At 39.5% G+C, this 27,320-nt stretch overlaps 2 protein-coding genes across 2 annotated transcripts in view; one reads left to right on the forward strand and one right to left on the reverse strand.

The window, feature by feature from the left end:
* Nucleotides 1-5,411, forward strand: part of LOC140921553 (uncharacterized) — a 9,762-nt gene extending 4,351 nt beyond the window's left edge. The window contains exons 4-6 of the mRNA XM_073371557.1: nucleotides 153-377; nucleotides 2,514-2,984; nucleotides 3,493-5,411. Of these exons, the coding sequence (XP_073227658.1) occupies nucleotides 153-377; nucleotides 2,514-2,984; nucleotides 3,493-3,810 (1,014 nt within the window). The 3' untranslated portion in view covers nucleotides 3,811-5,411. The remainder of the gene's footprint in view (nucleotides 1-152; nucleotides 378-2,513; nucleotides 2,985-3,492) is intronic.
* Nucleotides 5,412-5,754: 343 nt separating this feature from the next.
* Nucleotides 5,755-26,805, reverse strand: LOC140954087 (cilia- and flagella-associated protein 57-like). Its single transcript, XM_073403489.1, has 17 exons — nucleotides 26,140-26,805; nucleotides 23,828-24,078; nucleotides 22,939-23,263; nucleotides 20,533-20,672; nucleotides 19,556-19,721; nucleotides 17,276-17,389; nucleotides 16,619-16,831; nucleotides 14,311-14,484; nucleotides 13,593-13,754; nucleotides 12,009-12,449; nucleotides 10,940-11,113; nucleotides 10,203-10,361; nucleotides 8,962-9,105; nucleotides 8,187-8,303; nucleotides 7,959-8,090; nucleotides 7,291-7,434; nucleotides 5,755-6,477 (listed from the first exon to the last, which is right to left on the reverse strand). Exons 1-17 carry the CDS (start codon nucleotides 26,605-26,607, stop codon nucleotides 6,169-6,171), a joined length of 3,633 nt encoding a protein of 1,210 aa, XP_073259590.1. The 5' UTR covers nucleotides 26,608-26,805; the 3' UTR covers nucleotides 5,755-6,168.
* Between the last annotated feature and the right edge of the window lie 515 nt (nucleotides 26,806-27,320).

A 27,320-nucleotide genomic window follows, 5' to 3' on the forward strand; every position in this document is an offset into this window, starting at 1 on the left:
GGTCTTATTAGTACAGGTTTCACCATGCATCCCTGTCCATTTTCTCTAGAAACCACTAAAATTTAACAAGAGACTGTATACAATTTACAAGTATCTTTGAACTTTTTTAAGTCACAATTTTAGCTTATAACATTAAACTTTTTTTATGATAGGTGAGGAAACGTGTGGAACAAACAGCTACTCGTCTGTTTCGCGAGATTCCCGGCATTCGCATTGCTGTGTTTGCACATGGCGACTATCAAGATAAACCAGAGACATATGACACAAAGTGGGTGGACTTCACTTCTGATAAGAAGAAAGTATGTGATTTCATCAAGAATGTATCCTCGACCTGTGGATTTGATTCTGACGAGTGCTATGAGCTTGTTCTTAGGCAGGTAAGATTTGTGACAATTATCTGCGGTCGTTTCGATACAAGGTGATTCAGTCCGGAGGTGTTAATAGTTTCCCGTACTTGGCTCAAAGAATGAGGAATGTTCACCCTAAATGTTTTTTATGTTCTCGGGCAAACTGTACTTGAAGTCATCGAAGTTGTCATCTAGTTTCACTGCTTAAGTTCGTATCGAAATGACTTGTATGGAAACGACTCTGTATCGAAACGAACGGTTTCCTCTGTAAGTCTCTCTATCAGGGTATATGTACCTGCGGGTGCGCGCTTTCGTCGCTCGTTTGCCATGGATTATGGAGCTCATTCACTTTGGGCCGAACTCGATTTCTTACGGGGCTAACTAGTAGGAGGCTAACTCACTATGGGGCGAAACCACTGTCTTCCGTCTAGGCGGGCGGGGGGAGGGGGATGAAGAAACCGGGTTTAGCTTTCACCGGCTTTATGGGCTACTTGGCTTGAGAGCAGAATCAACCTGTGCCCATTTACTTTTTAGTCTGTCCAGCTGAGCTTTGAATATTTCTTTGTACCGTATCCTTCCCCGTAGAGAATAAAACTGGGTGGTAAAGGTGTACGCACGAGATGTTTTACCCTGCGAGCCGAGGCCCTTCGATCTTCCTAGATGTCGAAGGGCCTCTGCTTGCAGGGTAGAGATGTTTAAGCCACTAATGTCATTGTACGTCCCGGGCTCGTATCTCGGAGTCGATGCTTAATGCGGGTCGAGTCTTTTGTTTTTCCTTACCCTGAGTTTGTTTGTTTGTGTTTTGTTAACTTTTTGTTTGTTTCTTTGTTTTGCTCTTTCCGCCTACTCCGCTTTTCTTTCTCTTTAAATTATAATTCGACCTTGAATGCACGAACACGTGTAAAACGGGTCCTCCATTTTTCTTCCATAAGGCATGTTTAAACGGCGAAGAATAGTGAACAGTCGTAAGATACAATAAAGAAAAAATAGAAAATTTACAAGGTGCGCTACAAAAAAATACCTAAAGCTTAAAACTGATGGTAAGATTTCCGTATAACCCCATACATTTCTTATGCATGCATGTTAGGACTCTTTTCTTATAAACTTGTTGTGTGAAATAGTTTGAGACTGCTGTATGCATAATGCTGTATGGGGTTATACGGAAATCTTACCAAACTGATTGAGGTGCAACGTGTTTACTACGTTTCAACTTTCCTAAACACGTTAAACATTTACCACTCACTTCAACATTTTAAAGAAAGCTTGACTAAGGATATACTTTTTTTTTATGTATTCGCCATTACATTTTCTTACCTTGAACTGTAAACGTCAAACGAATGACAACCGAGCTTCAACCTCCATGAAAAGTGCAACTTCTTGCGTCTTTAAAACGTATTTTAACTTATTTATGAATAACTAATATTTTGCCGCTCTTTTGCATAAATTGGTGAACTCTAGGCGACATGCTCACGATTTTGTATCGCTCAAATCTCTACTGGGAATAAATACAGTGTTTGCTTACAATTTACATGGCAAACCCGGCGGTCGGTTCACGTTTTGGCTAAATGGTAAGCAAATTTCAGGACTGATAAATTTCGTCCCGGAATCGCGTTTTCCATTCCCGGCACAAATTAGTTCCATTTACTGAAAAACGGCCGGAAAGCCTAAAACAGGTATCAATGATGGCTTTGAAGAAATGTAACGCGAATTGTCCGAACAATCAAATCGAAAAAACAGGACTACCTTTTTAGGTGTTCCTTTGCTCCCGGAATATTTGTATCGCGTTTCTGACCTTTTTTCAACTGATTTTTTTTGCTCGTTTTTAATTCTTGTTATTTTATATACGTTCTTGCAATTTCCACTTATTCATTGAAAAAAAAATTATATTCCACATGTATTCCTTTCTCGAGTATTGTAGACTCTTCATTATTACCCTCTTTCCAGAAACTCAGTTTCACGTCACATTAGTTATCGCACTATATGCGAAGCCAAGAAACTGCCAAAATGACGATTTTTCTCCCGCCGATTTCTGTTGGGAGAGCACGTGGTATCTCGTCATCCGTGACCTCGCTTTTGAGTCAAGTGATGGTTATTACACGGCAGCTTTCTGGTTACTGTGTTTATTTATGTGATCCTAAATTCTCTTTTCTGGTATCTTAATCCAAGGTCCGTGAAGAGCTTTCCTGGACACCAGATTCCCAGCGGTCACTGGTGATGATCGGCGATGCCTCACCCCACCCTCCTTCCTACCACCTCAACACGCTAAAAATCGATTGGCGTCAAGAAGCTAAGAAGCTCTACAACGAGATGGGAGTGCGCATCTACTCGGTACAGTGTCTCAATTATGGTGGCTCGAACACTTTTTACCGTCAGCTCGCCGAACTCACATGTGGTTGGCATTTGAAACTAGATCAGTTCGCGTCTATTGTAGACTTCCTGACGGCTATATGTTACCGTGAACAGGGAGTTGAACAGCTTGAAGCTTTTGAAGCCGAAGTGAAGTCGAGATCCAAGGGTTCTGGAATGAACCGTAATTTGCACGCGTTATTTGATACCCTGGCCGGCAGAACAAACAGTACGTACAGCGGAGGAACCGACTATGGGGGACTGGAACCAGTGAATCCCTCTCGATTTCAGGTATTTGACGTCCTCTTGAGTGATTTTTTGGTAGCTAACGGCACTTAAGTTTTCTCCTTATCTTCACTTAAGCGCTGGTTAACAAAATTACATTTTCCTGGCCGCGCACACTAAGGTTCTTTTCCTCATGCGGACGTTTGCGCGTAGTTTTCTTCAAACTGTTAGTCACTGACGTCATAAATTAATAAAAAAGGAGTTGGCGTTGGGGGTAGCCTGTGTACAGACGTCCCCCCTCCCTCAGAAAAAAATCGCGATTTTTCAGTTATTTCGCCGGAGAGCTTTCATCACGAGAAAAAAATCCCTAGAAAGTGCAATTCTTCTATTTTAAAAACACTAGCGCGCTAGTTTGTAGGCGATATTAAAATATGCTGTCCGTATGCACTCAAGGACTGTCATAGGAGTTTCACCCGAGTTGACCAGTTTTCGAGTCTTAGTGAAAATTGTCGGTTCAGGGTAGCACTATGTTACGAATCTTATACATTTATTTGTTTATTTATTTTTTTCTCAGATCTTGGACGTCGACGAACGCTGCGACATTCGTACCTTCGTCGAGAAGAACGACCTTTCATTCAAAACAGGGCGGGGATTTTATGAATTCACAAAGCCAGAGAAGGTATCGGACAAAAAGGAGGTGGTGCTAGTTGATAAAGTCTCTGGTGATATGTTTACAGGTCCGGAGGCCTGCGAAATGATTGGTGCAGGAGGATCAGCCCGAATTAAACCTACTTCCTTTGATAAGTGGAGGGTATTTGTGCAAAGTACATCGTATAACCGAGTCTTAATGCCAGATACTGGGTTTTTATATGAAGTTGATACCGATCGTTAATTTTGATACTAGCATAAAGTTATTGGGCAATCTCACTGCTATGTATCGAGCTAGGGTTTTCAAATCAAATGTTTCTGTACAACAAACATGCGTAACCGCACTCTTCTCCACGATAGTTACCCAATCGATTTTATTTCACTCTCTAGATGTTGATCTACGATTTCATTATGAATTTGCTCTCCAGTTCTGTTATAGTTTACATAACTCTAAAAGTCAATAATAACTTAACTACTACATTACTTCTATCCCGCCCGAGAGAATCTCAACAGAAAGTCAAGGAAAATCTAAATTTATGTGAGTTCGTAAAAGAACTAGTGGAAAACAAATGTTGTATTTTAAAGTCACTGGAGAAATATTGTATTGTATTTTAAAGTCACTTCATTTACTCGTAGTTTGTTGATCTTTTTTGATTAATTGTTTATTAGCTTTTTAATTTTCATAATTGTAGTTCCTGACCAGCATTCAAATTCAATTGTAACTTTTGTAACTTAATTTAACAATTAACAATTGTAACTTGTTATAAGTTTGTCTTTTAAACATGTAATTTTTAGTTATATCGTACCATTACTTAGCCTAATGAGTCCTGTAAATTAATTCTGAAAAACCCAATTGGGAGACTTAATCAAATATATTGTATTGTATTGGGAATTTACTCCACCGTTGTATAATTAACGCTATGTTTACACGGCATCGGACGAATTTCGACCGCTTTTAAGGGACAGGTTCACGGTTAAGAGTATGAGTATGCTCATTAATTAAATTCCTTTTCTCCGATTTATTATTTATTCTATAGGTTAATAATCCCATTCACATGTATCTCAGCGATCTCAGGGTGTATTTCAAAGTAGAAGCGTATTTAAGAGTAACCTGAAGTAGGATGGTCCCGGAGTACCGCAGTAAAAAATAGTGGATTATGCCAACACTACCAACGTTGAATTTATTGTTAACCCGAAGGTTTTATTCCATGGTTGATTAATGTACAACTATCTGCAAATATTTAAGTTGATCAAGTGCAAGTGATTGCCAGGGGAGTGTGCAGATTGGTTCTTTGATAACCTTTTTGACATGATCATATTGCCTGCATAGACGATACAACATGTCCCGGCAGAAAAACAGCATTTTGATAAATGAGCATGCGCTGAACCGTGAACCTGTCCCTTTAAAATTCGTGCCTTTATTAGGAGTTACGTTTACATGAAACCTCCATAACCGCCTTAATTGTTTGTACGGCAAAGGCGCGTGGCTGCATGGATACGCAGTAACCGTATGAAATTAAAGGATCAAATTTTTGGATCATTATACGTTTCTAGGAAACTGCTCGCCTACCCCTCCCCTAAGCCAACATTAACACTTGCGTCTCAGTTAAGGTGGATTTCCACTGAAGCGTAATTTTTGCGTGCGTACGCACGTAAATTTCACGCGCGTAAATAAGATAGAGACAACGGAGAGTCTAGGGAGGGTCACGCGTAAACGTAAAAGTTGAACCTCGCTCAACTGTCACGTTTACGCGAGGCCTTTCATATATTGCCTCTATTTTATTGACGCGCGTAAATTTTACGGACACTTCGCTCTGTCCCTTCGGTGTCCGTATTAGAGTGGTTCGACTGTACTACTGAACATTGTAATGCAGTGGAAATAAGACCCCCATTATTACCCCCCCTTTCAAATAAGCTCCCTCCCTCTAATAAGCACCCCCCCCCCCCCCCCCTTCTCTCACCCTTTTCAGGGGATGGAAGTTTCGGATGCACGAAAATAGCTGGCAAGACTGCTTTATGCTTAATAAAAGCCCCACTTCTATTGAAGGGACTTGCCTTGGTCCCGAGGGGTGTCCCCTGGGTAGAGGTTCCACTCTTGCACAGCCCTGACTGGTCTCGTTTGTCGTAGTGTATAAAAAAGAAGAAAAACCGAAAAGGGATAAAAAGTAAATATAAGAGCTGCAACTGCTACATTCAAAATACAGATTTATTTACATCCACTTCGGATAATATCGCTTATTTTACAAGGTTGGTTATAAATGCTTTTGACATACTACTAGGGTGGTCAGACTTCATTTTATATACCTTACTTAACACACTGTTAAGTACGATTAACTCGTGTAAGATGTTCTACAAGTCTATTTACATATCGCTAAAAATGTCGGTAACAAAATAACAATAAAATACTTCTTGAATGGATATGAGCGGATTTACGACCGTTGTACAAGAAGACGAAATTCCAGAAAATTATTAACACACAGTAATGATTCATAAAGATCTCTGATAGGTAGCAAATTGGCAGAAAAAAATCTTCTAAATACAGTCTATACCTCGATAGCACAAGATGAATTCTCTCCAGAAAAAAAATGATGATGATAAAAAATTAAATGACAGGTACGGGTGGTAGTCTCTGACCCGAGGGCGGCCTAGAATTAATGACGGTCTCCATTTCTTTAATCTGAATACGTAATTTCCTGATCTCTCCCTTTTGCATGTCGATCATCTTTTCCATTTCCATGTTTTCAGCTGATATTTTGACTTGGTTGTCTCCGTTTTTGGAGTCTTCTCCGTCGGAGAACTGCTGCTGTTTGCGCATGACACCTAAGGCGGTTTCCAAGTCGTGGACTTGAGTGCGGGCGATCTTGAGTTCTCGTCTTAAGTCATTGATCTCCTTGATAAGGGTCACATTTTCCTACAGACGGCAAGGCAGTGTAAAGTAAATACCGGTTCATAGATGGGAGGTAGCGTGAGAAAACAACCGACGTTTCGCGACGCAATTGCTGGTTTTCCCGCGAAATGACGTTGGAGGAAGGAAGGTGGAAATTCCAAAGTGATGACGTATCACTACCCAGATCTGTCTAGTGCTTTTTATTTGTCGTACAGCGCGGGAAATTTGCTTAAACCAATCAGAAGTACTACCCAGATCCGGGTGGTGACACGTCACCAGTAAGGAATTTCTGTGCACCCCGCGAAATGTCGGCTGTTTTTAAAAGGCGGTAACCCAGCTATGGGCTAGATAAGATAGTGCTATTAAGAGCTTCTCTTGAACTTTTTATCCTTTTTTTGTAAAGAGAACCTAAATAGAATGTTGGAATTTTAAGGCTGTAAATTATACAGGAGAGATGGAGCGTAAGGGTGTCTAACATAAGATGAGATTACCACAACAGGTTCTGGACTTCATCCTTCCATTATCCGTCCAAGCAGAATGCAAACTCTGAGCTATATTTCATTTTGAGTATAAGTAGTTGCCCAGGGTTATGTCACGAGGATATGACCGTTTTAGGTCACTTCTATGCCACAGTTATTACTTAGTGGCTTTACCTACAGGCACAAAACGCTCCTGTGGAGGGTTCCCAATAGGTTTTTCGGGATCTGGAATTTCCTTTAATTAAAGCTCGGGATTCGGGATTGTCATGGAAAATGAGGGCAAGACTCGGGATCAAAAACCGTTCAGATTCAAGAAACGTTTGACGTGGTTATCAAAAGCGCATGTAAAACTCCTAACCTGCATGATTCGGACGTTATCAGCTCTGTGGATTTCAGAATCCTTTGCAAGCTTCTTTCTCAGTGAAGCAACGCTTCTCTCTAAGTGCTCTCTCTGACGCGCATACTCTCTTTGGATATCCGCATCTACACCCGCAGAATCAAGCTGAAAAGATACGATGACAAAGTAAGACACAGAAAACACACTAAACACTTTAATACAACTCAATTCCTGTTGCTAGGGACAGGTAAAAAATCTGGGCAATGGCTGACCGGCGCGTAACAAACTATAGACCTTTTTACCTTACTTAGTATTATGGGATGCTCAGGGGGCATGAGCACGATCCGATATACTCGCTCAGTGTTTACGCGTGCTTTTCGGGCCAATTTTTCTTTAAGTTTTCCTAGCAAAAGATTGTAATGGGAAAAAAAAGGTCGTTGTGCCGTGTTTGGATGTAATAATGATCGCCTTTTTCCCGAGAAATAAACAGTGAAGTTATCTTTTATGTCCGAAAAGCGCGCGTAAATACTAAGCACGTGCCCCCTGGGCATCCCATAATACTCCTTAAATCTAATAAATTCAATATGGCCTCCGTATCGGTAAAAAGGTCTCTTGCGGGACACATTTCGGCTACAGGGCCTTCTCCTTTCTATAGTAATGAATTAAACAAGAAGTACATAGCTCCTTACCGTTTCATCCTGTACATATTTCTGATACAACGTCTTGACGTTCTCTTTAAGTTTCTTTGGTTCTTGAATGAAGCCGACGCAGTTGTGAAGATCCGTTTTAAATCGTTTAACGACGGCTTCAACGTCACGAACCTAAAACAAAGCACCCGCACAACGGCCGTTACAATTTTGCTAAATAATCACATTATTAAACGAAAGTTAAAAAAACACATTAGCCAACATCAATACCCTTTGTCTTTCCAGATGCATTTCTTTATCAGTTGCCTTCAGTTTTAATCTTAGCTCCGTGATGTTAAGCTCCAAACTCGTGTTCTGCTTGTGGAATCTTTCTAACTCGCTCTCCATCTAAACAAAAAAAGTGGAAAACGTAAAGTTTAATCAGCCAAACTTTAAAGCTTTGTTTTTACACAGGTTACCCAAGCTCGAAATATGAAAAATATTTATGGCCATTTAATGTCATTATTTGAACCGGTTTGCTCTCTCTATAAATGCCATAAATCGGCTCGGCAACCACACACAACTTAAGCCAGGTTAGCCGATTTTTATTTAAATCCTTTTACATTCGTAGCATACAGAAACAATTGAACGTTACGCAACAGTACCGATGGCCATACAGTCGAACCTCCAGTAACGGCCGCCTCTCTACAACGACCACTTTTTTTCGTCCCGGCGGACAAAAAATTCTTACAACGGCCACTTTCTTCTATCCCCAAGGTGGCCGTTGTATAGAGGTTGAACTGTATTTTATACAGCACCGGTGCCATTACGGTTTTACTTTTAATTTTATTGCTTCAGTATGTCCCCGGCGACGAGCTTGACCCTAATGGAGGATCACTGGTTAAGATATACATGCTCATCAACCGAACGACAACGCCGATTGGCTCAATCATATTTGCGCACTCGTAATAGACCACGACGAAGCTCTACTCCATGTAAAAATTTCATATATTATCCAAGCACTTAATTCTTTCGCAGTCAATGCAGATGTTAATTACTGTCCTACCTCTTGTATCTGTTCTTTCATGGCTTTGATGTCATTTTCTCTGGGCTCGATTTGCTTTTTCAGCTCCTTTATTTTGTAATCCAACACAAACTTAAACTTCTCCAACTCTTGATTTTTCTTCTTTAAATCATAGATTCGCTTTTCCTAAAGACGAAAAAAAAAGTTACCGCTTCCGTAAGAAAGGAGTTAGCGACTTTGTGACAACAGAATCACAGAAAAAGTCTTTCCACGTCTAAGATTGGCTTGTGAACGCCTTTCTTTAATCCTTTAAATGAAATCAGCTAATTCCCACTAAAAGGATGCCATCGTTTAATTATTCCATCAGAAAAGAATTGGAGATGGACGTTCAAAGGACAATAGCAATAACATTACACAAAGTGACTTACGGTACTGATGTCGTAAGACGTTAAGCGTTCCTACAAACGTCTCCGTGGAAAGTGCTGTGCACCCACTGGTTTTAGGGAGCTTAATCAATAAACAACAACGACGGCGACGGCGACGGCTACGAAAACGTCACTTAAAAAGTGAATGCTGGCTGCTTTAAACTTTATGACCGTCGTTCCATCTCGCTTAATTCGTCAAATGTTGGCAAATATTTTCGGAGGTGAATTCTAAAAGACTGTACAAAGTTCAGGAAAACAAAAAAAGAAAGTTGTTGTCTTGCGCTCCCGTCCTCGACAAAACGTAAATTTAGACATTTTCACGTCGTAGTCGTGCAACGACGGCAAAGAAATGTACAAAAAAGCGTGATACACGTGCAAAGTTCTTGTTTTGCCAATCTAAAACTATTTCTTTTTTGCCGTTCTTGTTGCCGCCCTCGTCGTCGTTGCTTAAGCTCCCTTCTATAAGCGGGGGGGAAACACATGTGTTTGACTCAAGGGTTGCTAGGGGAACTACTGAATTTATAATGCAGTAGGTAGTTTGAAACCTGGACTCAATTCATAAGGAGGTGAAATATGATTGTACGGGTGAGTGTGGTCCTGAAAAGTACTGTTGTTGACAGTGACTGATGTTTCAAAAACCTGTGCGGTAGTCGTCTTCAGAGTCAAAGTAAACTGTATCACGTCAGTTGATTCCGGGTATCAAACTCAGGTTATTGACCTGAGTGGTCAATTAAGTCATGATTGGCCCAGCAAGTAACAATCACATCATTTTGATTCTTATTACAGCGTTCTAAGTGTCAGCCACGCCCAACTGTTTACTACATGTAACTGTTTACTTAGCAATGCATGGGGATGTACCTTATCCTGAATGGTTTCGTCTCGTTCCTGGATTTCTTTCTTCAGTCCATAAATGTCTTTCTCCAGAGACTTGATCACCCCTTGGAGTTTGTTGTTTTCATTCTGCTGTCGTTGAATCTCAGCTTTATAATCGTCGATCTCTTTTTGAAGGCTTGTAAACTAAAAACATGGAAAAATTAACAGTGTATTACTTTGTCTTGTTGTTGTTGATGTTTTTTTTTTTTATTATATGCATAAACAAACGAAAAGAAAAAAGAAAAAAATCAGTCTAATACGTCGATGATAATGTCCGTTTGGTAGGCGTAAAACGACTATCTGTACTGCAATATATAATAGGTTAAAGAACAACTTGGGGTCTTTCTGCAGGTACAGTCATCACAAAAGAAACAAAGGAACCAAACATTAGAGTTCTCCTGAGGGTTTTATTGTTTCGTTGTACCTAATCTGTACCTCGGTACCTACAGAAGGAACCACAACTTGCTTCAAAACTCTGACTTTTAACATCGTGAAAAATGACGCAATATATCATTATGTGCCAACAACGAGGGAAAAAAATTACTTCAGCTGTTTCACACTCAAAAATGCCGATCGTCAATAATGATGATGATGATGATGATGATGATAATGTGATAATGGTAACGACAATGATAACAATAACAATTTCCCACACACACAAAAAGTTGTGTCTTGCATGGAATGGGTTGCTTAAATTAATATTCTCGCTCAACCAGACCAACCTTCTTTCTCATGATGCCTGTTTCACCCTTCAGTCTCAGGTTAGCCTCCTTCTCTTCCCTTAGACGCCTTTCGTATTTGTTTTTTATATCCAAGATTTCTCGATCAGCATCTTCTTCGATCTGTTTCTTGGTCTCTTCGTATTCTCGTAGTTGTTGGCGAGATTCCTCTTGTGACTGTGGAGGAAGAAGCGAAAAACTTAACAAGGAATTTGCAGTCCGTTCCAACCGCACGTTAGGCTATCGCCTAAGCATGGTGGTCAAGTTTGCTTTTCTCACTGATGCTAAAGCTACGACTACACCACCCCACAAATAATTAGATTTATACATCAGTTTCATGCTCGAGGTAAATTTGATACAAAAACAGGCAAACGAGGAGGACATAAGAGCCAAAATGGTAAATACCGCATTTGCCCCCTAATTTACAACCTCCTGTAAACTAGGACGCAAATGGCATAATACAATGGGGTATAATTTACCTTGGCCTTGGTGTCCTGTTAGTTTGCACTTTTTTACACCATATTTGTCCCGCGAGCACGTTTGATGTAAATGTAATTTTTCTTGTAGTGAACGAAGTAACATCGCTGTAATTCGTTCGAATATTCAATGTTTTAACGGTTTTAGAATGTTTAGCACCGTGATTAATGACGTTGATTCCATCAAATCTGACCATGCTCTTTGCTAGCGTTTCAATAATTGGACCTCTCAAATATGAAATAAGGCTACTGTACTACCCTTAGAAAACAACCTACTTCTCGCGAAGCCACCACTGGTTTCCCCTCTAATTGACACCGGAGGAACGCATGCAGAAATTCCATACTGATGACGCATCACTACCCAGAGCTTGGTAGTGCTTCTGATTGGTTGAAACAAACTTTCAACCTATCAACCAATTAGTACTACCTGCACTGAGTACTGGGTGGTGACACTTCATCAGGTATGGAATTTCTGCTTTCGTTCCTCAGACGTCATTTCGGCGGGAAACCATTGGTAGCGTCGCGAAATGTCGGCTGCTTTTTTAGGCTACTATTCTACATGCAAACAACATTCTGCAGTGCGATACTATATTTACCTGTTCCAGTTGATTGCTTTTCTCCGTCAATTTGTTCTCGTAGTATTCAGTCAACTCCTCCAACGCTTGTTCTTTGGATTCTTCCATCTCTGTTAACTGCCGTTCATAATCCTCTTGCATTTTCTGACTTTTTGCTTGTAGCTCCTGATACTTTTCGTATTCGGACATTAACTTTTGGTTGTTAGCTGATTCCAGATCCTGGTGCTCCTTGCTGTGTTTTTCAAGGAGATCGGCGATTTCCTCCTCGTGTTTTGCTTCTTCTTTGTCCTTGTCTGTTTTAAGAACTTGGTTCTTGGTCTTAAGCGACTCCATCTCTTGTATAAACTTCTCAGTTAATTCCTTGATCTTTTCATTGTAGTTCATGTCCTTTAGGCGAAGCTGGTATTCGTTTTCCATTTTAAGTTCCTCGACGCGTGTTTTCAGCTCAGCCATCATGGAATTCTAATTTAAGATGGCAAAAAACGAATAACGATTAGCCGCTCCCATGCAAACCACAGCTACAATGGAGGTCAAAAGCGTTGGGACCTTTCCAGTGATGTTACTAAAACTAGCGACCCCTCCCCTCCCACCCCAAACAAAGTTGAATTTGGAGCAAAATGGGTGAAAATGAATGCTTTTTTTGGCCACAACATTGCTAGGGGGAAGTGAAGGGACGACGGGAAGAACCCAAAGCCGAACAAAAAATTGTCCTTAGGAGAAGGGTCCTACGTAACAATTGCTTGGAAGGGATTTTCACACAGTCCCAGTTCTTTTGTCCTCCATTGTAGTTCACATGGCGGTCGACCTCGAATAGCAGCCAAAAGACTGTAAGATCAACGCATTATCTATTAAACCGCGACTCATTCAGTCAAAAGCCTTAATTCCCGCTTGTGCAATCAATTAGGAAGAGCCTTTTGTAATAAATCCACTTCGAAGAACACTCTAATGACCAAATTTTAACCAGAAAACTGGGTGTAACGACTGACCCACTATTTCATAGTCTGAGAAAACAGCCGACATTTTGCCACACCAACACTGGATTCCCCGCGAAATGACGTCGGAGAAACGACTGCAGAAAGTCCATACTGATGACGCGTTACTACACAGATCTGGGTGGTACTTCTAATTGGTTGAAGCAAATTTCCCACACGGCACGACTAATCAGAAGCACAACCCAGATCTGGGAGCTGACGCGTCAAAAGTACGGAATTTCTCAGACGTCATTTCGCGGGGAAACTAGTGGTGGCGTCACAAAATGACGGCTAATTTCTCAGGCTACCTACGGGTCTGGATGGTCAGTTCTGACTTTTGGAAAGCGCCCTAAAACAATAGAGAGTTTCACATGACGTCACGGCGGCCATATAAGTGTCATGTTCTAAAACAATGAAACGACGGTCATGTTGGGGTTTCCAAAAAGATGCTGTGGGAGTTAAACTCTTTTTTTTTTTTTTTTTTAAGTAAACGCTTTCTTTTGTTCCAATAAATTTGCATAGGTGTGGGCCACGTAAGTGAAAACGCTCTTAAGTCTTTAACAAGGCCGCCCTAAAAAGCGCTGCAACTTAGCATTGTTTAACTCAACTACACTATGACTAGTTTTATACTAACCTTTTCTTCCAAGTCAGATTTGGTAATAAGGATTTCCTCAGCGTAGCCCACTTCCTTGTCTCGTTTCATTCCCCTTCCTTCTTTGTCCACCGCTTTGAAAATGAACAAAGACGCGTCCTCGGACACTGTGAACAGGTACTGATCATCGTAAGACATGCGCATCTGAAGAGCAATGAAAAAAAGTCACTACGATCACAATCTTGACTACGTTACGAAAATATTACTTTTTTAGGCCAACTTTGTGCTAAAGTCATCACTAAGTGCTTTTACCCATACACATAATACCCACGTAGAGTTTTAAAGAAGATATAAAAAAATACACCAGGGAACACTAACCATAATAACTGACACATCTACGTCTTGGGAACAATGTCCTGCATGCACTTTCCAGGTTACAATACAGGTAACTCTGGGCAGCGCAGTACATATGTAGTGAACACAGAGATTACACCATTGTATCAGGTGGTCGCCTTGAAGAGGTTAAGAATAATGGAAAATTCTAAAACCGTCATCTTTAAAACTAAAAGTGGTCGCCATCGCTTACGAGAGGTGGTTGTTTACCGGAGGCTCCAACTATAAGGCTTTGACTGGGTAAATAATGATGTTTTTGATAAGTGGCTCCTTACAGGAGGCGGTCAGAGGTGGTTGGACATGAAGGCTCGACTGTACCAATGGCATTAGTGAGCGTTATGGCTCTTGACTGTACTAAGTTCCGTACCTTAGTAATTGCTCCAGAATGTACTTGGTGTTCCTGCCACTCCCCAGGAACGGTCAGCGGAAATTTCATGGCGCGCAGAGTCCCTGAACTGGTGCCAGCAAAGAGCATTCGGCCGGAGCGTGACATAACACACTGCGTCAACACAATCTCACTAGCAGGAACTTCACGAAGAATCTGCGGGCAAAGAATGTTTCATGTAATGTTCCATTTTAGATAATCCAGGTTCCCATGTACTAGTCCCATGTACTAGTGAATTCAGATTATTTGAATAGAGCCTGCGTAGCTGGCAGGATTGTTGTGCCCGAGGTACTAGAAAGCTTTAGGTTCTGAGACGAGGAAGACTACGAGTACGAGATTTTCTCAATACTAAGTAGTGCACGCGCGCGAACCAACGTCATTTTGGCGGAAAAACGCGATAGTCGTCGTCATTCTACTACGAGTTTTAGAGAGGGTGTCGTAGCGGCGGAAACAAGTTATCAAAAATAAGCAGTCTTATCATTTTGGTATCAGGAGAAGGCTTAACTCCTTCTGTATAAATAACCATACTAACGTAAAAAAGTAACATGAAGCTTTCCGGGATCTCTTTTTCTTGAGAACGCGCAATAACTTTAAGTTAAATCTCGTACTCGCACTCTTTCTCGTCCTTAAATCTAAATCTCTCTACTTTCTTGTTTGCGGAGCCACTACGCGAAACGAGCGGCGAAAAAAAAGTTCAGCACTTTTCTCGACCGCAAATCCCGCCAGCTACGAAGGCTAATTTTGATGCAGTAACTGAACAACAATGAAAAGGGGAAAAAATTGGTCTAGCTCTCCTCCTTCTCCTATGCCCGAAGGGTCTTAGCAAATACATATATGTCAGGAGCCCATCAAATGGAGCCTCCATCTCCATTAATTTCTTGAGTCAACCCTTTCCCGAGTAGATTTATAAATAGAACGGCTTGTTTCTCGCGAAAAGTGTCATATTTCCGTGAGTCTCGTATGTCATCGTGAAAAAAATGAAGTTGGATGAGGTCGAACTCAGAAGCCCGTCCTCCGACCGTTTTCCTTTATTACTGTACGTCCATTTTTACAGTTTTACAGCCGCTGGGATCTGGGATGAAATAAAAGTTAATCAATTACCCGACTGAGACTGAGCATGAAGCGATGGGATAAAGGCAGCGAACTGAAGATCACGGAAAGGTTCTTTGCGAGTGTTTGTTTTTGTTTTTGTTTTTTTTTTTGCCGTCATACATCCCACATTTAAGCATGCACCTTGAAAAGAGTCGACGATTAAGCGTTCTGTGGACGATTTGAAACTTTTCGATGATCAGCGCCGAAAAAGTGCCAGGATCATTTGATTTTTGTCATCGCCGTGGAGTGGATTTCGCCAGTTAAGCACCGCGTGCAAAAGCGATGACCTAAGTAGCAACTAAGGAGGAATGCTTCAGAAAAATTGCAGTCTTCCTTTACAGCTGACTTGTATCACCATGAGAGTTGCCTGATAAAACTGGCCCTTGAAAAGTTGAACAATAGACAACAGTTGCTCGACCGTGAAGCTAACTCAAAAGTAATTTGCTAACGGTGGAATTTGCGACATCGCGCTCCAGTCCAAAGACCCACTTATCTCAAGAAAAACAAAATGGATTGTATCTACGCCCAAAGAATTATGACTGACTAACAGGAGAATTCTCAGCAATTAATGTAGAAGTTTAGGCCAATTCTTTCCTTCGAATTCGCATCTGTAGATCACTTTTTTGCGAGAAAACAATGGCTGGGCTTCGCTTTACAAAACAAAGCAGGGAATCATCACACTAACTGGCGGACAAAACAACCACAGTATTTATTCAGACAAAAGCATTTCGGAGAAAAACTTGAAAAACTAGAAATTTGATTAATATTGAGTCATTTAGCCGAAATAAGAACCTTAACGCTAAAAAAAATTGGCTAAAGAAAACGAATCCTGTCAGAACTACAGACTGCAGGTAGTAGTTAATCATTACGCATGTAACAGAACAGCTTCATACTTCATGGCCTCTTATAAATGTGAGACAAACAACCAAAATTAAAGTCACGTTTCACTAGCTTATGATTTTGTTTGGCCTGTCAGCACCGGATTTCCTGCTGTTTCATGAAGTACAATAGCAGTGTCATTTAGTCGTTGTGATTGGCTCTTCCCACCGTCGGCGCGCGAAGTCTCCCCTGGGAACCGTTCTAATTATAAATCTACTCGAGAAAGGGTTGACTCCGAGGGCTTGTATGGGAGATGGAGGCTCCATTTGATGGGCTCCTGTATATGTACAATTTCAATAATTCATAAGGAATTTCTCACCTGCGAATCACAGATTTCCTTGAGCGTTCTGTCCGAGCCCACTGCAAAAGTGGTTCTACTGTCGGGTGAGACAGCCACACTAGTGTAACTACACGACTTGAGGACACTCTCGCCTTCGCGCTTATAGCTGGTCACGTTCCATTCATACACCGCGCCATCCATACCACAAGAAATGATCTTACTGTCATCTTGACTCCAGATTACTTGACGAACCTAAGTAAAGAAAAGCAGGTTTTAAAAGAAATTATTATGTTAAAGAAAAGAAAATAAAGGTAAAGAATTAAATTGCATTCGACGCAAGGAAAACTCTTCTAATTCCGAGAAACTGATCCCTACACCTGGCCTCGTCCAGCGCGCCTATTAGAGACGTCAAGATTCGAGGGCGAAGACAACTACGAGGACCAGAGAACTTACAAAATTTTTGCGAGCTCTTAAAGAGAAATAGAACAGACAAAATACAAATTGTGGACAAGAAAATGGCTGGAAGAATGCAAGCAGTATTTATGGGAGAAATCATTGTATTTTTTCTAACCAGTCCTCGAGCTAGAGCTTTCAATTCACTGACTGGAACACAGGAATATCGAATGGTAGGCGCCCTTGATACAAACTACACAGAATTTAAACCGTTAAATAGGAAAACCTTTCAAAGATTTTTACCTTGCCGTTGTGTCCTTTCAAGTTGCCAACATTCTCGAAAGTTGTTGAGGAATACAGTTGGATCACATTACCATGAACTGCAGCAAAGAGATGTCCTCCATTACTGAATGAACACTAAAAGACGAAATTTATCATCATAAATAACTGCCGCCTGGTCAGCTCAGTTGGGAGAGCGCCGGTCTGCTGAGCGGGAGGTCACGGGTTCGAACTCCGGCCGGACCGACACTCAGGGTCTTTAAATAACTGAGAAGAAAGTGCTGCCTTTCTAATGACATCTGCAAACGGTTAGACTTTCTGGTCTTCTGGGATAAGGACGAGAAACCGTAGGTCCCGTCTCACAGCACTTACACTTATCTGGTTCTTGTGGGACGTAAAAGAACCCACACCACTTTTTTGAAAAGAGTAGGGGACGTAGACCCCGGTGTTGTGGTCAGCCTTCACACATCACATCATTCACATCACGGGTTGGGTGGGTACAGTAAGCTCATAAATGGACCGAGAGCGGCTGCCATTGGCGCCTTTGTATGCAGACGTCCGAGCTTCCTGTTCACATGTTAAAATGTATTGTAAGAGGGCACGTCTGTTGTCGTCTCATCCACGACTCATCACTCTTCATTCATTTCATTTCACTTCATTTCAATCACAAATCAATACAGCGATGTTATTCTTGCTTTGTACACGCGAACACCTAACCCTATACTGATTTTTTTCGTAAATTTCGGTTGGAAATAATCATGAAAATTAAAATACGCGCAACTTTTGCCACATCATACAAGAAAAATAGAACTTGTCACGGTTTTCGACGCCATCTTGACGATGGCGCTCAACAATGATACATCCGGTGGATGGGTCTATCCAGCGTTTGAACAACCGGAGCCTGGTACTCATTCTTAATCCGACTTTCCTTTTCCTTTTTTTTTTTTTTGGGGGGGGGGGGGGGCTTTTTGAACTTATGTCAGGAAGCAGGAAGTATTTAAATAAAGTTTTTGAAAGATTTTTGTCATGCGATATTTAGTTGATTTTATGTTTGTACCTCGGCCTGAAGTTTCACTCGTGCCTAGAGTCTCATTATGATCAGGTTTGCGGTTCAAGGTTAATCCACAATTACGTTTGACGGGTTTTTGAGCGTCATGAGTTTTATTGCTGAACTGAATTTGATTGTCAGCTCTTGAAGCTCTTGAAGCTGACCTTGGATGTTGTGTTATATTACCTACATCAGAGTGTCAAGATCAACTACAAAGAGCTGTTGTCAAATTTTCATTAGTCAAGTTATTAGAATTGGTGATCAACAGGAAAAGCACCAAGAACCCCAGTGAACAGCAAGCCCAAACATGTCGATCCTACAAGGCAAGCGTCGTTTTTTAAAATTTGTTTTTTTTTAAGGCGATAGGAGATATTTAGAGCATGTGCACGAGCGCAAGCAGAAGGGGAGAAAAGGAGAGAAGCTTCGCGTGTTTCTCTCGCGCGCACTATAAGAACTAACCCAAAAAACTAACCAGCTTCTGCCACGGAGGGAGTAAAATAATGTCTACAGTTGGGCTATTTAGGTCGCCAATACTTAGCTAGTTGGTGAGATGTAGTTAGAGATGCAGTCAGTTGTTATTAGTTGCTGTTAGTTGCAGACAGGAATGAAGTATTGGAAGATTTGGATCTAGATTCACGGCACCTCTTCGCTTAAAAAGCAAGCTCTTCAAACAACAGCTTATACATTTAAGCCTCTCTTTTTTCCTTCCTTCCGATCCCCACCCATTTCCATGATCAGATTAACCTTGAACTGTAAATCTAACCATAATGAGACTCTAGGCACGGGTGAAAATTCAATTACAAAACAAACATCAAATAACTATACCGCATGACACGAAATCTTCAAAACAGCCTTAAAACACTTCAAAACACTCACACAGAATGCATTTTTTGTTATCTAACGAAGAGCCCTTCGAAACGACACGTAAATTCCCTGCTACAGATATTGTCTCGTTAATTCTTGGAGATTCCCTTCTTGTGAAACGAGGTCCTTCAATTAAGGTTTGGGAAATTAAAACAAGGGCAAAGCAGTCAAATTTAGCCTTTTTCAGGGAATCAAGAAAATTACAATTTTACTCATGAAATACAGTTCCCAATTTTTTGTGAAAGATGGCTTTGCGGGAAATTTATTAAGATTAAGGAAGTACAATTAAAAACTCTCTGAAGTCCGTTTTGGTTTGTTTATCGCAACTTCTTCTCAAAAAAGTCAATTTGCAGACAAATCTATACCTTTGCGGCCACCTTTCAAGAACTCACCTCCCTGCAGCCACGGATGGTAAACTCTTTGAAAGACCTGATGTCATCAATTAACAGATTCATAAGTCGCAGTTTATCGCTGAACCCAACCAAGATGTAAAGACCGGAAGGATGAAGAGCAATGCTGTAGCATTCTTCTTGAAACTCTTTGTACTGTTCTAAAGAGCTATAAGGAAATAAAAAAGCTTTGTTAGATATTAGAAGCACAAAAAGAGGTTTTTTAGTAGCCAGCAGCATCTTTAGCGTGGGTAAAGTTTTGGTAGAGGAGCTGGTGCTGAATGCGAACGCTATCACACGCGCAAAAACGATTCCGTCAGCTACTCAGACAGACTGAACTAACAGTCTGTTATTCCTTATCACATTTCCAACCAACTGCCTTATCTCCAAGGGCAAGAGAACACTTATTGGTTATAGTTAGCTATCAAGAGGCGAGGCTTTAACAATCAAGCCATTATCAAATCAGTCCCAAACAACTACAATACATGTATCTCTAGCAGCTAGTAATCGCGTATTTGAGGATATTTTAGTTAATAAAAGAGGAAAGTGAAGGCAAAGGTCTTGAAAAGGCCGGAGGGAGGCAGCAGTTCAAAAAAAAAAAAATAAATAAATAAATAATAAAAGAGGTTGTATCGGCAGGAAAAGCAAAAGTAGAGTGGTCATATGATAGAATTTCCCAGTAGTTGTGCTCTAGAGAAAAAAATCATGAGCAGGAACATACATGTACTTTGGGTTGTGTTCAACATTACATGCAGCGTGGGGAATAGCAGAGTTATGTTTGACCTTGATTCCAGTTCTACTGTGGTGTGATTGCAGTTAAACAAACAAACATGACGGGAATCATGGCATCATGGGATCATCACCCAAGATGTTCTTAGCATCAATCTTGGAAAGGTGGTAGGTTATGATAGGTGTTGCTTTAATACAAGTTCTGCTGCATTTTTTTTCGATTTTTTTTTTATTTTGATAGGTCTACTCACCAAGCTTCATAGTTCCATATCCTCACTGATCTGTCCAGGCCACATGTTGCAATAAGTGGCTTCCTTATGCAAACATCCATACCAGTTATTACACCGTGATGGAAGGCCTGTGACAAAAGCTCAAATGTGGCAATGTCACCCTGTTTAGAAATAAAAAGAGTGTAAAATGTAAAAAGCTGATTCATAGCATAACTTACAGTCATTAATGCTAGTTTAATAGCAAGTACCAAGAAACTACCAAAATAATAAAAAAAAAACAAAGTATAGAACTTACAGTGAAGAAGGTTTGAAAATAGAATCCAATCACTATAAATATTGCAATTTCTTCCAGAATTATAGTTCACACTTTGAGAAACTAATTAAAACACTTCACATAGTGGGAGCTTTAATTTCCTTTTGACAAACCGGCTGTAAAAATGACTTGATATGAAAAAGTGAAGCACTGATCACATGAATTCTAAATTTGTACTTAAAGAAGAACACAATATCTACATGTACTTGATTTTAGTAAAGAATCTGTTTCAAATTTCAGGCTAACCAAGTTTGTGTGTATAGGGGGTTGAATGAGTAACTGGCAAATTCTTCTTTAGGTTCTTATTACTTGAGGTTTTTTACTGTAATATGTGCTTGAGTTTGTTAACTATTAGTGGTCCATAAAATACAGTGAGTTTAACTGTATTATACATGTACGTGTAAACCATTGGAAATGGCTATAACAGTAGCTGTGTCATGAAATTTATCAAAATTTTAATAGTCAGTGGGAACTGACACCACATTGAGTGATACATTAAAATAACAGCTCAAAACATCAAAAGAATTATGTTTAACTAACACAGCAAATACAAAGAAGGTATGGATGAATGAACTTCAAGAAGACTGAAACAAATTGCTACAATTGTGGGTTCTTTTAAAACTTGCTAGCCTAAAAGTTTTTTCATGTTCAGTTTTGTTGTTTGTAACATTTGCAATAATGCAAGAGAGTTAGTTATATTTGTTATACAAGAAGCTATGATTTTGTCATTTACAAGTAAAAGAAATTTATTCTTGAATGTTCAGTTCCATAGCCATAAGGAGGTGTAATTGGCAAACTATATTAACACAGACATGACACAACTCCTATTAGTGAGCTGGTGTTACACAAAGATCATGAAGTGCCCACCACATATCTATGTTAAGATCCTAAATGGCATTTTACTAGTCTTCCACCCAAGATGGTTTCTGAGTGTTAGAATTTTTAATTGAGAGAAATCCCTAGAACCCACTTAATTTATACATAGGCAAAAACATCAAACATCAATTATTTGTATTAGCACAAAAAAAAAAAATAATGTCTTAAATTTTCTTAATAATCATTTATTTTTTATTTCTCACGTGCAGTTTAAGAGGTTTTATGTTGTTATTGCACACATGTACATTATATTCATATGTGCTCACTAGATTACTATAATGTACAAAATATTGAGAGCAGAACACCATGTACTAACAATAACTGTTATTTTTCTCTGTGGCCGTTTTCCTTTCTTTCCTTTCTGTAAGTAAATAAGGCAAGGTCAGCAATAATAATTTTAGCATTTATTTCATTTATTATTTAGTTTCTCACATTTAATTATTTTATCTTTTATTTTTTATATCATTTAAGATTATAACTTTGTAACTTTTTTTGTTATTTGCATTTACCATTGAGTATTGTTTGTATCATTTGAAATGTTATTATTGTCAAATTTTTTAAAGTTTTAACTTTTAAATAATGACAAAGCAATTCTCAATACATAAATGATCAAGCTAAATATTATTGTTTATTTTTTTTATCAACTAAAGATTATTTAACTTTAAAGAATTTTGACATAAGAACCAATACAAATTTTAGAAATTTAGATATACATATACCAGTAATTTTATTTAATGACACCATGACAACATGATATCAAAACTAACAGTCAGATTATTCTGACTTAAGAATTAAACCCACTTGGGAGTAAAGTTTTAATATTATAATTATCATTTCAAATTTAGAAGCTACTTTTCACTAGAATGCTATTCCAAGCAAAAGAAAAGTTTTACCTACTTTTTAAAATTTATTCAACGTTACACAAACTTGACTTTACCTTTATGAGTGCACTGTATTTGCCAGTCAGTATTTTTTAGACCTATCATTATTTTTTCTTTAGTATAGTTAATTTTAGAGCAGCATGATCTCTAAAGAATTAATTGTTATACAGCTTAAATTTGTGAGGATAAAATGAACTTGGGCATACTACATAATAATAATATTTTGAAATATGCCAGGATTTGTTTTATCATGAGTTACATGTTAGCATGAATTATTATGCTAACTCTTTCAAGACAGCCCTGCCACTTTTATAACATGGAGCCCTTCAGTGAAGGTTATTAATAATTATTTTTTACCTTTCCAAGATCAGCAGTTGACATGGTAATACAGTAGAGTTGACTGGACTTGGTGCTGCAAACAAGCGTCTCCTCTGAAGGACTCACAGTAAGATTCACAATCTCCTGGTTTTCTGATGTTTGCAGGTCAGGGCTTTGCGAGTCGACAGGTATCTTAATTTCTCTGGCCTTTTTATAGAAGTCCTTTTCTTCTGTTTTTTCAAAGAGATGCACAGTGCCAGCACCACCTGAGCAAATGAAGCCTTTGGAGAATGCAATGATACAGGTGACTTGTGGTGGAGCATCTTGGCTAATGCCACTTTCAGGAACACTTGCCATGCTTTGTCTGTAAAATAATGAGAGCCAGCATATATTTTATTTTTCGCTACTGAATTCATAGTCTATGCCACCTCTCACATTTGCAAAAAACTTTATGAGTCAACTCCACAACAATAAAGTCTATCTGACTTCATTACTTTCTCAGCAGTGTGCAAAGAAATTTGCGTCCGATAGTCCAGGGTTAACTAGCAGATTTTGTTATTGGCCTTGGGGATTCTGTTCTTAACTTGCCCAGTAGAACATTTTTTTTTTTTTGGGGGGGGGGGGGGGGGGGGAGGGGGGGCCTTCAAATTACAGAAGGACTCTAATCAATCTTACTTATCTAAAAAAAAATTAGTATGGGCTAGTTAAAATGTCTCTTGGGCTAGTATGCATGTGTATGTGCTAGCTACAGCTTTCCCAAATGGCAAGGTGTATTTTGAGCTGACGTTTTTGCTATCAAGCCAATAAAAAATGAAAACTTTTTGTTTCAATTTCAAAGTGCAGATGTCAAATGGCCTCATTGAGTTTGTTGCCATGTAATATATAAAGACCCATCCTTACTTAGTGTTTGAGTTAGGTCAGCACAAACCTCGTTGGAGCAGAAGCATTTCTAACATGAAATTCATTCTTTAGTTCTCCTGATTCAAACAGCAGCAGTCTTCCTGTGTCAGTCCCAGCAATAATTCTTTCATCAGAGACCCAAGCCTGGCATAAGAAGTTTTGTGGTTCCATTTTCTGGAAAGCAAACTGCTTAAGATTCCCTTCACTGTAGCGGAACAACTTGAAAATTCCATTTCCGACCACACAAAGCTGAGTATTGTCTTGGGGATTGAATGTCACCTAAACGACAAACAAGTCAAATTAAGAAATTCATATTCATTTGGTTTGCCACTATTTCTTAGCCTGCATCACAGACGTAATTTACCATTGGTGAGTAATGTCTGCAAAGCAGCAGTGGTATCCTAATGTTCTGGGCTCCCAATGTACTCAGCAAAATTAATTACTGGAAGTGTGTTTTGATTTTCCTTTCATCCTGATTAGAAAAACCATAATGGCTTTTTAACAGGCCAATCATGACGCGCACTCAAATCCTGGTACACAGGTGGAAACCCAAAACAAGGATTTCCGTGCTGTTTTGGAGACAGACTTAACCAGAGTTTAGTTTCATCTGTGACACAGAGTACTTAAAAAATGCTGAAACTTGCATCTTTTAAATTTTATTGCCCTTTCCTGACACATTTTTGTATGCTTTTTCTGAGTTCTAAAACACAACGATATTACACCGTACCCTACTTGACTCCCTAAATTGGTTTATAAGGATTTTGCTCCATCCACAAAAATTATGATAATTGACAATAATGCAAGCAGTCTGGAGTAAAAAAGAAAAACTCAAAAGTTTATATTATCTGACTTGCAATCAAGTAAAAAGTAAATGGCATTTTCATATAAATATTTTTTTTTTCTGATAAACATTGATTGATTGGTTAGGTAAATCTGATTATTTGTGATGATCTATTATCTTGGCTAATTCCCAACAATACCCAGTGAGTCCTTTCATCCAAGTGTTCAAGATTAATTTTGTTGAACACAAAGATTGGTTTTGATTGCTGGTCAATGTTAAGCATTAGCTATTGATTTATATCTTGTCTTGCTTTTGAAAACATGTGAAAAGTAAGTAAGATTGTATAAACCTGCACTTGATGTTCAATTTCAGCTTAGCCTGTTCAGTACAAGGAGACAGGGTAACGATTCATTGTAGTATTTTCTTTGAAACAATCACATTGTCTAGTTTTCTTTATTCCAGACTTTTTGTCAGTTGTTAGTAGTAAAGGTAGTTATATCAAAATAAACTATACACTGTACTTCACTGGACAATGTCTTTGAGTGACCTTCAATTAAGCGGCCAGTTGTCCATTGCACAAGGGGAGTCACTTACTAGCGGCAGGGGTGTTTTTGCAGAACACCAAACACAGAATGTATAATGCCAAATGACTCTGTTGTTTAGTAATTACGGTTAGGAAACTGACTAAGGCCCAGTTCAAACGTCGAATTTCACATGTGCCGAATTTAATTGCTATTTTAGTCGACTAAAATAGTGAAATACAGCATTTGATTCGAACATCGAATTTATCTCACTGAACTCTGTCGAATTTAACTCTCTTGGCTGTCAATATTCCCAGTAATATAATAATAATTTACTAAAGTTCATTCATTAAGTTCGGCACATGTGAAAGGCGACGTTTGAGTCAAAAGTCAAACCTAAGTCGAATCTTCAACTGTTTCAGTCGCAGATAAGGCAAAAGTTACATTTACTTTAAACAGTCAAATTTAATTGATTCAAACATCGCACTTCACATGCATTTAACTCTGGCGTTAAGTTCAGCACATGTGAAATTCGACGTTTGAACCGGGCCTAAATAAGTTTCAGGTCAGTTTTCCCAGTATAATGACCCTAAATGGAACCTGATGCACTCAGTTAAATAAACCCCAATCACTAAACTTCAGAGTCATCTGGCATTTTGCATTCGGCTTTTAGAGAATGCAGAACATTTAATTACCCTGAAGTTTAGTGATTAGGGTTAGGAAACAGAGTGAATCAATTTTCAGGTCTGTTTCCCTAGTATGACAACCCTAGATGGAAGCCGGCTCGCTTGGTTTCCTTACCCTAATCATTAACCTTAGAGTCATTCCACGTTCTGTATTCTGCAAAATACCCCTGGCATACTTACTAGGGAATCAACTGTTTTTATATGAACATTGGTAAATAAGAAAGAAAGTATTATACTACAGTAATACTGAGTCTGCAGCAATATATAGTTACTAGTGCAATTTGCACAGGCTAATAGCAATTATTTGGACAAAACTTTGTTCTGTTGCAAGCGAAAAAAATAAACCCTGTACCTGATATACTGGAGAGTTCATTTGATTGGTAGATTTCGTGACAGCCATAACTTTAGCTTTCTCCCAAGTCCAGTATAACAACGTCCAATCAGGTCTCCCTCCTTGCGACACAAGATACTTAGAATCAGGCGAGAATGCCAAGCTAACAAATTCGTTGGATTGAACTTCTGGTGAGCTAAGCACTTTCTTCTTCCGAAGCGTGTTAAGATCATAAATAGTAATGGTAGCCTTTTCTCCTTTTTCTGCAATAGCGACGTATCTTCGATTAGGACTAACCGCCATCGCAGTCATACCCGAACTTTTATCTGTCCCGGGAATAAATCGTTGAGATTTCTGGTCGATGTTGAATAAAATGCAATTCGATCCAGATGGATAGATGATCGTTTGCTCGTCCAGATAGCAAATATTGTCTGCAACATCGGCTTTCAAGCCGAAGCAATGCCTTGGAGTAGCCACAGCAATCGACATTTTGTCAGAGCGCCTTCAAACGTAAAATATTAGTGTTAAATTCCCGATCGGGTCTATAAACAAGCCAGATGGCTTAACAATGTCTTTTTCCAAGCGTGAAAAGTAAAAAGCTGTCCTCAAATGTCCGTAAGATTTCCAAATGTTGCAGTGAATAGACTGTTGATGACTGGAGCAGAAAACATGGTCTCCTCAGTTTGTTTCGTTGCCAAGGACATTACCAAAAAGGGGTGGATACCAAGCCTTACATCTTGTTGCCGCTGATCAAAGTAACGCACCGTCGCGCATTCACAGGGAGCCCACTTTAGGTTGAATTAGGGAGTTGTCTATATAAACGAAGTATGAAAGATTTTTCCAAAAACATTAAGATCTGAAATGAGTAAATAGATAAAAACAAAGGACAGAGGTGTTTTCCAGCTATCCAGAAAGTCTTAACTGAAAGCACTTTCAGAACCGAATTTAAAAGAAGAAGAGCCCTTCAGCATTGCATTTTGCCCTCTGTAAGTTCAGGCGTTCAGCTAAAATCCCGTGAAAACGGACGCAACATTGTTGGCCAACAAATCCCAACATTGAAGGATGTTACGTGTTGCGTCCGTTTGCACATCCTGCATGTTCTTGCGTGTTGTTGGGAGTTGTCGCGCAAAGTTTGAAACCGGTCAAACTTTTAGCTATGTGCAAACAGACGCAACAACTCCCAACAATCCTGAGAGTTGTTG

The sequence above is a fragment of the Porites lutea genome, chromosome 12 (assembly GCF_958299795.1).
Source record: "Porites lutea chromosome 12, jaPorLute2.1, whole genome shotgun sequence".
Classification (NCBI taxonomy): domain Eukaryota; kingdom Metazoa; phylum Cnidaria; class Anthozoa; order Scleractinia; family Poritidae; genus Porites; species Porites lutea.